General features: G+C 27.9%; 1 protein-coding gene across 2 annotated transcripts in view; it reads left to right on the top strand.

The window, feature by feature from the left end:
* Positions 1 to 13,062, top strand: part of LOC129958994 (neuroligin-4, X-linked-like) — a 240,548-nt gene that overhangs the window by 170,195 nt on the left and 57,291 nt on the right. For both annotated transcript variants that reach the window (XM_056071761.1, XM_056071762.1), the window contains exon 3: positions 7,645 to 7,830. In XM_056071761.1, coding sequence (XP_055927736.1) covers positions 7,645 to 7,830 — 186 coding nt within the window. The remainder of the gene's footprint in view (positions 1 to 7,644; positions 7,831 to 13,062) is intronic.

A 13,062-nucleotide genomic window follows, 5' to 3' on the forward strand; every position in this document is an offset into this window, starting at 1 on the left:
TTATCAGTGTATTAATCCACTGACCGTTGATTATCCATCATCAGAATTTTCGTAAAATATCTTTATCGCAAAATGGGGAAGCTTTGATAATACTCTACACGTCGGAGACGATCTTGGGACAACTTTCAGAAAACGACTTTCTACGTTTTAGCTGCTTGAATAATAATCAGAGAACGACTTTCTACGTCGAACCGTTACAAGAGAAATTCGCTGGATTACTCTGTACGTTCCAGTTGGGTGAAGGGTTAAAAAGATAAAATAATTTTTCATCAAAAATCTTGAGGTCGAAAGAGAATCGTTAAAGATTGAGATTTAAAAAAAACACAAGAATGCTATAAAATCTTAGTGAATATCATTATATGAATATCCAAATATCCATTGTAAAAATATTAAAATTCATTATACCAATGATTCTGATTTCAATTTACTTCTACCTAAGTTTCACGCTTTTTTATTTATTTAGAACACAGTTTTTTAACAAAAACGAATTATCTTTCATTTTTAATACACTGATAAAAGAAAATGTTTTAAATTTTTTTTATACTTATTACCCGATTCTAATGCTAAGGATCATAAGTTAAAATCAAGAATAAAAACTATAAGTAGCAAGCCCATTATATAAGAAGTACGCAAAATTTATCTACGCTTCATAGCACATTCGAAAATATTCTAACGAATTAACATTTCACTCTTAAATCAAAATTTAAGGCCCAAAATGTTTATTATTCTTGTTTAAAACTAATTTTTTAAAATATTTGGAGGACTTTTAAATTGGCTGGGATAACATCTTCAAAATATATTGGAACTGATGCTCGGCTGATTTATTTCAGTTGTCAAGAATCAATATCGAAAATGGTTACAATTCAGCAAGTCTTCCATAAGTGATACTTTATACAGTAATTTTTAAAGAGTCAGAAGCTGCCACTTTATAGGTCATTAATATTAGTATTTATTTTTTAATATTTATTTTGTCGTAAATGCCTAATTTAAATATCCAAATTTGGCTTACATTAGAAACATTCCTTTTTGAATTCAACACTACCTTAAGTCTAATATTCTTTTCATCAGTCACTACTATCTTTAGAAAAAGAAATCTTCTAAAGTTGAGATGAGTACTTGTTACAATATAAAGTCTAAAAGCTGAATTTAGAAATCAATATGATTTGTTATTACAGCACAAGGCCCGTCTCCAAGTTACCTATGATCACTATTTCCCCAATTTATTACCATTTCCTGAAAAGATAAGAACTGACGGTAGCGTTTTAGCATAATTCAATATACCATGACATTTTTGAAATATCTTATCTGGTTTTGAAAAAGAATTCAAAGGAAAGTAAGAAGTGCTGCAGAGGCAATACGAATTATCAGTGGTTATAGATTTTTTGAAACTAGTTCGTTAAAAGTGACATATTTGTTCAAAAATGGAGCTGGTGTATTGGTTTGGTTACTATAATAGCGTTCCTGATTTAATAGGGGACAAATTCTATTTCAGGATGCAAATGATTTATGTGCTTTTTCTAAACTTAGTAAAAATGCAAAGCTGCCTTTCTCACATTTATAGGAGAGAAAGTATTCTGCTCTAGAAAACACGCCATTAGTGTACCAAAAAAAGGCATTTTCGCAAAAATATTGCGCTTTTATTATGAAAGGCAAAGTTTTGAAAAGTAAAAATGAGGAGAGGGAAAACAATGTTTATTTCTTTTTTTAGTTTATTTCAGTGAGAGAGAGAACGGAAGAAATTTTAAGAAATTAAACTGTTCAGTGACTGTGTAAATCTTATGATGCATTTGAAATATGCTTTTAAACGAAAGCACCACTCTATTGGAAATCTTTCTTTGCTCACATGTTATTATTTGAAGAAAAGACCGGTTTTCAGAATTTATCCAGATACCATCCTTTATGCTCCAGTGAAATCTTCTTTATTATTAAACTGGATATCTCTCCGAAGAATCAATTCTTCCTCTATTTTTTTTGAAAAAGTCACATTAATTAATGACATGAGCAGTTTTCCTTTGGACACACAGCGACTAAAATTTCAAACGATTTCCACTCTGTGAATTCTAAATAGAGTGAAACAATGGTTTGTGCTTCTATTGTGAATGATTTCCTTCCTTTTGAGTAAATAAAATTTCTTCTTACTCGAATTATTTTTTGTCCCCGACTCTTTTGATTTTTAATCGTTTTCAAGCTTTATTTATATATCCGCATTGTTCTTTAAGCATTTAATTTTGTTCTTTCTTCCATATATCCGTATAAAGCCTTCTATCTGATGCGTTCCACTTGAAACATAATGTTACTTTTAAAAAATCATATTGTTTCAAATTCAAGAATGTATATATATTTGCATGTGTGCGGTAATTTTTCTTCAGCTAAAACGTTGTTGAAATAATTCTAGTTGAATTAAGTTTCATTTCAAATATTTGACAAATTAAATACAAATTTTTGAATTCATTTCTTTCTTGAATACATTAAAACGAATTTGAGCATCACTCGTTTTTTGGTATTTATTTCCTTCTTTCACAGTATGTCGATTTCTCCAAATACTTATTTCAAATTTATTTAAATCACTTCACACTTCTTTATAATAATTATTTACAAGATAATTCTTCAATGCGAGCTTTTCATAAAACCGTAATTTCTGTAAATTTATACATATATACATATGGTAAATTTTTCATTTCAATTTTATTAATTCACAATAAATTAATTTCTTAATTAAGATTTCCTGAATTAAATTTATCTATTTCAATTCAAATTTTCTTAAAAAGGCTAAAATTTATTTTTTTCAAATGTGCATCCCTCTAAGCTAAATAGAGATAATTATGAAGAATCATACAGGAGCAGATAAGCAACCATTTGATTTAAAATTACTGAAAATATTATTTAAAGAGTTGGTTTAATTAATATATGCTGGAAATTTCTTAGTAATTATATTTCTTACAAATAATCTCCTTTTTAATTTGTATACATTTGAATTGCTAAGAAAAGAATATGCATTTAAGTTATTTCAAAATTCTTTTGAAACCTGCTCGGTTTCAACACATTGTGCGAATATGTTTATGTAAATGAGCTTTTGATAAATGTGGTATTCTTATTCAACCTTACGCCGCAGCTATTAATTTTATAAAAGTCATTCTTAGAGGTCGTGCTATGTCTCCTAAAAGCCTTAATTACATGCAAGAGTTTGACATTACTCTTACTGAAGAAATGTACTACCGTAAATCTCTGCAATTTAATATTCTGCAGGATACGGTTTTAATATTCGTGTAATCTCAAAAGTTAAAATCTGGTTTAGGGGCTCAAACGAGTTTAGTATTTTTCTATACTGTTAAGAAATAAAGCAAATTTTAAATCTATTTGTGAAATTCTTGAATTCTGTTGCAGTTATAATTATGTAATTCAATCATTTCATGCAAAGAATAAATTTATTTATAGCACAAACTTCAGGTCTTGATGTCATTGATATTTAAATGTTTATCCAATAAAAAAAAACGTTTTTATACGTCTCAAATTTATTTCATAATTTTTTTAAAAAATTAACATGTATAAAGGACATCTATTACTGATATATTCAAAAACATTAATATTTATTAAACATCATAATTCTCAAAGCAAATCCAAACTGCATATGCTGTTTTAGATATCCACGATTAAAAAAATACAGAGGTAGTAGGAAAGAAGCTCTCTAGTGCCCTAAAACAATAAAATATCTAAGAATAATATCTAACAATAAATATCTAAGAATAAATAGCAACACTGTAACGTTGCAAAAAGTTATAATTCAACATATTACTATGTCTAGCAAATTTTTGGAAAACTTCAGATTGGATAACATTTAAGGACAAAAGAATTATAAGTAAAAGCATAACTCTTCTAAACTTATAATATTAATGCGTATTTTTTTTCTGGACAGATAATCTACAAAAGTACATTATATCATTAGTTAAAATACATTTAAGTGCAAGGAATAGCAAAATGCATCAAAAATCTTCCTACTATCAATAATCTAAGAAGAATTCATAACTAGGTGCATCAGAAGTGTGAAACATAACTTCAATATGATATTTTCAAGAATTATAGTAAAGAAGAATTTGGTCTTCATGCCATCAACGTTACGAAAGCTAGTTACTAGAACAAAACTTCTAATTTTGTAAATTATTAAAAGACGAAAGTTTCTAAATTTAAGTAAAATTGCATGAAGATGATGATATACAAAGAAAGTCAGCTGTGGTTTATTTTATCAACATTAGAAAACTAAACTGAAGAATGCACAGAAAATATCTGAAAAGTAGATATATTCTTGGAAGATTATATCGCAAAATAAGAAATGTTAGACATTGCGAAAAGCACAAGCTTTCTTGTAGGGCGTTGCTATTTCTGAAACTATGGTCCTGGATGAAATTTTAGCCTTTTGAATACTTTTACTGCAATGTGTAGCAGTGGAAACAGTTCATGTAATATTGCATATGAAATATAAAATTATAAATAATATAAGTAGACTTTTTAAAAAAATTATTTTTATTTATGGGAAGTAAACAGACAGAAAATTGATGATTAATTAAAGTTGCACACAAAAAAAAAGAATATTGCTCACAAAAGAATTAAATCTTAATTATTATGATTTATTCAAAGAAATATTTTAACTATTTAACCCTTAATTTTCAGTATTTACTTATCCAAATATGCTGGAATGTTCACAGTTGTAATCCACAACTAAAAATTTTCAACAAATTATAATTTCGAATTAAAACAAAATCACAGCAATATACATTGAAGTTAAAATATTTGAACTGTGTCTGGACATTTACTAAAAAATTTCTGAAATCCGAATATCATCTGTTACATAGACTTATCTATTTCTTACATAAATAACAATGCACCATAACGAAAATTGCTATTTGATACAATGCATAATATTCAAAATTTATGTTTTTATATATTTTGAAACATTAGCGCGCATTAAGAAAAAAAACAGCATGTTTTGTCAAATCGTAAGTTTAATCGCTTTTCATTATCCAGCTAAAACTAGTTCATTCAAATTAAATTGCTTTTTACAGAATAATGACATTCCTCACACAGTAAAGCCAAGCTCGCCTTTTATCCCAATCGAATGTATTTACGTGAGTTAAACTTTAAACACATCATTAACTTTATCGTCTAATGGAACTTAATCAAAGAAGCATTTAAATGAAGCTCTTGAGATCTTGATTGCAAGTAAAAATGCAACACAACAATTATTCAAGTGCCTGAATTCGGTTAAGTAACACATTGAAAAATTTTAAACTACAGTTAATACTTCCACGGTATATTATCTCGTGGAGTAAGGGTTATTAATTACACTTGGGCCAGCGGTGTCATGCACAGCTATCTCATTGCCAATTAACTAAACCGCTAATATGTACGTGTCTTCTGTTATGGGCATTGATCCATAAGTCATGGGAAAGACATTCCGCAAGTGAACTGATATTAATGTCTCATATTTTAGAAAATTATCTTCCCTAAAATGTCGCTGGAAATACATAATGCTTGGTCATCAAAAAGAGCAGGTGATATTTTTGATCTCCAGCGGTTTGAAAGAGCAGGTGATTTTTTTTTTTATCTCCAGCGGTCTGAAAGAGCAGGTGATATTTTGGTTAGCATAATGCACCAAATGGCTATTTCTTCTATTATTTTCGCCATGAAGTATAGATTTTCGTAAATGATGTATCAAAATTTTTGTCTTTGTTGATAGTATCAGAATAGAAACTATCCAGAGTTTATCAAGCTTTTATTGTAAAACTTTTCCAGAGTGCGTCTTTGGGAATGCGAGATTTGCATCTTGTGAGATAGGATGTTGATAATTTAACATACTTTGATAGTTTTCTTTGTTTTAAATAAAGAAATAAAAATATTTTTGTTTTAAAAATCTTGAATGCCATTACAAAATGACTCATACCATAAAATCTGATTACTTGAAATATCTAAAAATGAATGTAGTGAATTTTAATCGTCATTTTAACGTGGAAGCATGTCATTTGACTGAAAATACCAAAAGATTACCCTTGTTAATATAATAAAGAAAACTTTCAAAATTAGCGTTTCATATATGCGATTTTAAATATATGATCATTGATAAAAGGAAAACTTCTTACAATAAACAATTGATAATCAGGTCAATTTTAACTTTAAAATTGTTAACGACAGTGGATTCAATCTATCATTATGTACAGAATCAGTTATATAAAAAGAAGCTGCAAAATCATTCAAAAAACGTTAGTAAAGTTGGTGACAAAAAATAATTAGACCACTAAATACGACTACTTCTTTACACTATAATGTAGAAAAGATAATGAAAAAAAGTTTCTTTCATCTCGCAGACATTTTCATTCTTTTTCATATTTAAAGGAAATACTAATTAGATTATATTTTTCTGAGCCACTGAAAATGTATTTTTTTTCAGTGAAATTTTTATAACTCTTGAATAATTAATATAAATGTTATGCTCTAGTTCTTGTCACATTCATGATTCTTTGACAGGGATAATGTTTCGCAGTTTTTATATGTTTTATAACTTTATACTATACTTTATTTTATTTTATTTTGTCTTTATTTTATACAATAAATAAAATGTGTAAAAATAAATTACGTGATTTGTCAACAGATTTATTATGAGTAATTAGTTTGCAAAATGTAATAAATATGAATGGATTTATTAAATATCGATTGCATCGCAAAATTCAAAAATCCATATCTATATTGTAACTTGTTTTACAGTTAAAACATAAAATTGAAAAAATCCATTTCAAACAAAATAAAAATAACTGATGAGTAAATTTGCTGCCTTTGGCTCCTGGCAAATCTTGTTTTGAATGATAATAGTAATGCTCCTGTATCAATATAAATATCAGCTTCTAAAATACAAAGACATGCTACCAAATCTTTTTAAATACTACCGTTTACGATATTTCTTATAAAACTATGAGTAATACTGAATGATAGATTTATTTGGTTTAGCGTTAGAATGCTAATTTACTTCTCCATTTTAATTATAAAAAAAAGTGCAAATCGTATAGATATAACTTTTGCAAAACTGTATTTTCTAGTATTTCTTATAGGTATTAAATATTTGTTCCCAGAACACTTGAATTCGTAATATCGAGATATATTGAAATCACATGTCGTTATAAAGAGGAACTAATTTGTATAAAATATCTGTTCGGTTCAAAAAATGTGGATTCATTGTAATATGATAAAAATTGTATTACAATTGTAATTAAATAGTAAAAAGTTATAATCTGGCTGTACAAAATTTCTTTTCATGCTATTTATTGTAAATTAGCTCAAATCTTATTTTGGCTAATAAGTAAATTACAATACTCCCTGTATAATACCTAGTTTTCATCCCAGTGGTCATAAAGTATATTTCTATCAACTATTGCAGCTATGATCAGAAATATAAACCCCCCAATATTTTTTTATTTTATATAAATTCTATAACTTAGACTTCAAATCTTGAGTTTTTCAAACATAAAAACAAGTGAATTGTTCGAGGATTTGCCAATAGGTTAAATCAGCATAAATTTATGCATTTCTATCAAAGAATTTCCATTAGATTCTACGTTTCTTTTTTTTACCCGTGTTAACCTGTTTCTTTTTCCTTTTCAGGTTTCTTGCCAGCCACTGAAGGATCTGCCAGAGGCAATTACGGTTTGATGGATCAGGTAGCTGCCCTGCACTGGGTACAAGCAAACATTGCGGAATTCGGAGGAGATCCAAAAAATGTAACAATTATAGGTCAAGGACATGGTGCTGCGTTTGTGAACTTGCTAATGATTTCACCTATGGCACGAGGTAAGATTCAAACATTATTAATTACTGAAACCTCATTTGTCAATTCCAAATTTTATTTAAGGCCGATGAATAGATTTCTTATTTCTGAAGCTTGTTACTGGAATTCAGTGTTTGACGAATTCATTATCTAAGAAAAAGCAATATTCCCTAAGATAAACACACGAGTTGATTATTTTTCCATTAAGATTAGCTAATTTATTTTCTTAACGCTGGTAGTGATGGCTCATCGATTCAATTTCCACTAGTGCTACAAAAGATAACTTTTAATGACTGAACTTTATTCTTTTTATCAAATGTACTGCAAACTTTTATCAAAGAAAAAATTTTACAGCCACTGAAAGATGATTACTTTTTATAAGCATTAAATAACATTTGATGTCTACTCAATCTCGTTGTATTATATGTGTATATAAGCGAATACCAATAGTGCCATTTCTGAAGCGGAGTCATTCTTTAGGCCCTTTTCGAATTTAAACTGAATGGACAATCGACAAAAAACGTTGATTTATGTTTAGGCTTTGTCTTATGTTTCTTTGTTAGGAAAAATAATATATCACTGATTAAATTATTGATTATAACTGAAACAAAAAAAGTAGCACTTTCTAACCTGGTAATATTTTCGGGTAAATAATATAATGTAATTGCATACAAATTTAAATTTAAAAAGGGCATTTAAAATTAGGGAAGAGACGAAAAGATTATTTATCTATACTTCATTTAAAGATCGGAAAAGTATTGTGAATTCCCTAAAGTAAGATATTCTCTTTAAATGACATTTTGCAATGTTGACTAATAGCTTTTCAGTATAGATTCAGTCTATCCTGGGTAATATCCTATAAAGCTTGTTCTAATAATCTTTAATACTGGTGATGCTATCTTAAGTGACATAATATTTTTAAAACTTAATCGATGCACCAGAATATGATTAATAAAGATATTAATATATATTTTCATGTCATCATGAATTTTCAGTAAGAAGTTTGAAGTATTTGAATAAATAACATTTAAGAAAATAAATGGGGCCATTATAGATCTCTTCTTAAGTGGACAATGGACCAGCTGGTGTGAACCACTAAGGAATATTAGCGAGAACACTATTACAGTGATGAATGTGTTAAATGATTATTATGAAAGAATGAACGGAAAACGAAGAGATTCCTTTTCAGAGTTTTCAATTTCAGAGTTTTAAACCAAATTTTTCGTAACCCCCATTTTTAACCAAAATTACTGTAAGATTTTAACTCAAAATTTTGATAGAATATATTTTACTTACTATCGAAGGAAGACATTTATAATTTCCATGTTTTGAAAATTGTGACCCCGTTCTTTTATTAAAAAAATGCATTTATGTACCTTCGAATTCGGATGATTATTGTAGGATACAGATAGCAATGACAACTTTGTATATAGAAATATATATATTTGATAACACATCAAGAAATAACTGATGATGATGACTATGCTTGTAAATTAATGACTACCAAAAAATGAAAAAAAAATGTCTCACAATATTTACCAAATCTCATGCTCTGAATTTGAAAAGCAATTCATATTTTCAAACAACGGATATTTAATACAAAGCTGTTAGTTTAACTTTTAAAATTATTTTCCGAAATAAATGGACTAAACTCTACAATCTTGCCAAATATGAATTTTATTGCGTTGAACTTGGAGATCAGATATTTATGTTATTTTTGATTGAAAAATAATAGATCAAGGACATTCTCAAATTAAACAAAATTTAAATTAAGGAACATAGGTATAATCCTATGTGTGATTATGTGGGAAAATTTATGCTTTGATTTTTTCTAAACTGATAAGCAGAACAACAAGTTTTTTTCGAATGCTCAGATCCTTGAAAATTCAGGTGCATTATAAAATTTTGATGGTCTTTTGCCATAATATTGGGCAACTTGGTATCCTGTATTGCCATAATTAAAAAGATAATGTGAACATTTTGCGAATATTGTTTATTCGCCTCTTTTTTAAATTGAGAAGATTGAATGGCACCGTAAAACTCATTTAAATTTCACAATTTTAATACAAGGTCTATCTTAAAATAACAAATGAATCCCCAAAAATCTAGAGAAATAAAACTCACTTTAAGGGAATAGTGAACAATATGTAAATTCCACTTGTTCTAGTTTGAAAATAATATCTGCAATTTTGAACATTTTTTTTCAGAATTCTAATGGCGTATTTCTTTACATCAAGTCAAATATTATTTCATTTAAATGATTTAATAACTTTTTATGGCTGAATTCATATTCATTTTTGGGATTTTTCTAAAAATTTAACCCATGCACTGCTATTTACGAAATATCTCATAGGAAACTGCAGTAAAATTAAGCTTCTGTAAATTTCTCTTGCAGTGCATGGGTCAAATTTGTTTTTTTCTATGAAATTGGGGGACAACTATTTGTTTTCTAATTATTTTATTATTGATGTTCTACGGAACAGATTAATTAATAAAAACTATTTAATCAATGAAAATTATTATATGAGAAATATTTTTTTCAATTAGCTGTAATAATTTATAATATTAATGTTTGTATCTAGATTGATTTTTTTGCTGTAACCAAAATTTTGCTTCAGCTTGAATTGATTTTCTTTAGAAAAAAAACCAGGTGCTGGAATAGTTTCAGGTGTTCTAAATTCAAACAAAATAACACATAGATTCTTCCGACCTTACATTTGAATTATATCAGAAAAACTTACTTGTTAGTAAATCAATTAAAATTTACCAAAATATGTTGCATACAGCTAGGATCGGCGCACCGTCATTTCAATAAATATAACTCGCTTCAATCCCCAATTCTCTTTAAAATCTCTGCTTAGCTTAAAAAATTATTTCCATTCTTAGAATTTCTCAACCTACATCAAGATGTAATCTATACATTCTGAAAGCTTGCAGATAAATCTCTCAATCCTTTGAGAATAGGAATTTGTGAGCATTTATTTTGTTAAAAGAGAAGTTCAAACTCTTAAAGGTAAAGTGATTTAGTTAGCAATCTGCTTCAGCTAAGGGAATTTGCATTAGAAATTGGTGTTTATATATTCACTAAACATTACGAACGTTTTGCATCCCTAAAAGTCAACTTGTTTTCGCATTTTCTTCCGACATCTGAATTTCTCCGTACATTCTATTTCTAAGATTGGCCGTATAATTATCATACGGAAAATGCTGATATCGCAAGGAAACGAGTCGAAAAATATGTTTGAGTTTAGATTTGTTATTCATTATATGCTAGAATAATTAATCGGCATCTACAATATTTAAGATAAAATACTTGATTTATTATTTTTATACAAAAACATTTAAGAATTCACAGCAAAATTTCTTTTCGGAATATCTCTAAATAACTAAATATTTATTAGATTATTTTGACGTGCAATTTTATAGATAAATCAACATTTATATAAAATTACTTAAAGTCAATACGTTTAGAGAGACTTAGAGGTTAAAATATTAATGTATATTAAATATAAAAATATTAATGAATAATAACGGCGATTTAATAGGCAGATGTTATAATATATATTGAAAACTCGAAATACACTTTAATCTATTGATAATAAATACTGATAGTATTATTTAAATGGTATCAGTTATTCGGCCAAAATGTGAATAAAAAATGAATTGAAAACATTTACAATGTTACCAATCAGGAGTCTGTTTTTATAAAATATGCCGATGTGTGAATCTGGAATCTGCAATATATAGATTTGTCTCTAATTTGATAATTCAAGGAAAGAACATTATTCCTGCGGCAATGCAATGAAGCATTTCAACGTCTCAACAGAAACATTTGTAACCGTATATTCGTAATCTGTATAATATAATATATATATATAGGGGTATGCTGGAATCATGGAGAAGTAATGGTGTAAGAAAAGAGATATCAGTATAATTCAGGATTATTTTGAAATAAGAGTTCAATAATAGTTTTCATTATCAATGAAATCTATTCATTGCAATCAGTTGCAATACGTCAAACTATTCCTTAACTATATACTTCTATACTACTGCAAACTGTTCTTTACAAAAATTGGTACTATTACAAGTTATCCATTACAATAATTGGTAGTATTGCAGAATATTTATTTTAACTATTTATTTGAAATGTGTCAGAAAGTACCTAAAAGCCATATACTTTCACTAATAAGGTTATTAATTACTTGACGCCTTTGGTGACCAGCCGGTTCGCCAATCTTAATGCTCGTTAAAATTTTAATAATTAATATTTTATGTAACTCCTATTATAATAGCTTCTTCAAAATATTTTAAAGCTTCAAATTTTGGTAGTCATATAATTCACTCATAATATTATAAAGGCCTGCAGCAGTAACGTAATATGAATCTCTCTAATTTTTTGTTAGTTCCAGTAGAATTTATGCTTTAAGTTAAAGTGGAAATGATTAAAGTGCAATTGATATCAGATTTTTTTTAATATGAGTACTGAAAACAGAGTCGCTAAGTATTTAAACCTTATGGTCACTAAAGAATATCTTAATTTATATAATATCTCAAGAAGTTTTCAACAAAATTTTCTCATATTCATCATGAACAGATCGATTAATTAACAATGTTTAGTTTTAAATGTATCAAACACTAAGAAAATAAACAGAATCATTTGAAATAATCTGTCGAAATTATGCTAAGCCTTCAAAACCAAGTCCGTATCCGTTGAAAATAGTTGCCAATAATCAGAACACAATGCGCATGCATGAATTTTCAACGCCAATTATGGTAACGCAAATGCGTGAATTTACTATGCTAGTTGGGGTAACGCTATGCAGATTAGAAATTTTTAATTTCCTTTTTTCCGTTTTATTTTAATTCAAAATCACTTCAGAATGAATCTGAAAGATCGATTCATTAACAATGTTTAATTTTAAATGCATCAAATATTAAGAAAATAAACATAATCGTTTGAAATAATTGGCCGAAAATTTCTTAAGACTAACCTCTTTAGCGCGGGGGAAAAAATTGAAGTCTTACTCATTTGGCGGTGGGGAAATGAAAAGAGTTTTGGCGAAAAGGTTAATTATTAATTAATAATTAAAATTCGAATTAAAAATTCAGAAAAGGGATCCCAGGTGCACATTCCCGACCTCCAAGGTATATATGTGGCAAATTTGGTAGCTATAAGTCGAACGGTCTGGCTTGTAGAGCGCCAACACACACGCACACCTTGCTTTATTATAAGTATAGATAAATACAATTCAAAA

Source organism: Argiope bruennichi, chromosome X1 (genome assembly GCF_947563725.1).
Source record: "Argiope bruennichi chromosome X1, qqArgBrue1.1, whole genome shotgun sequence".
NCBI classification, from domain to species: Eukaryota; Metazoa; Arthropoda; class Arachnida; order Araneae; family Araneidae; genus Argiope; species Argiope bruennichi.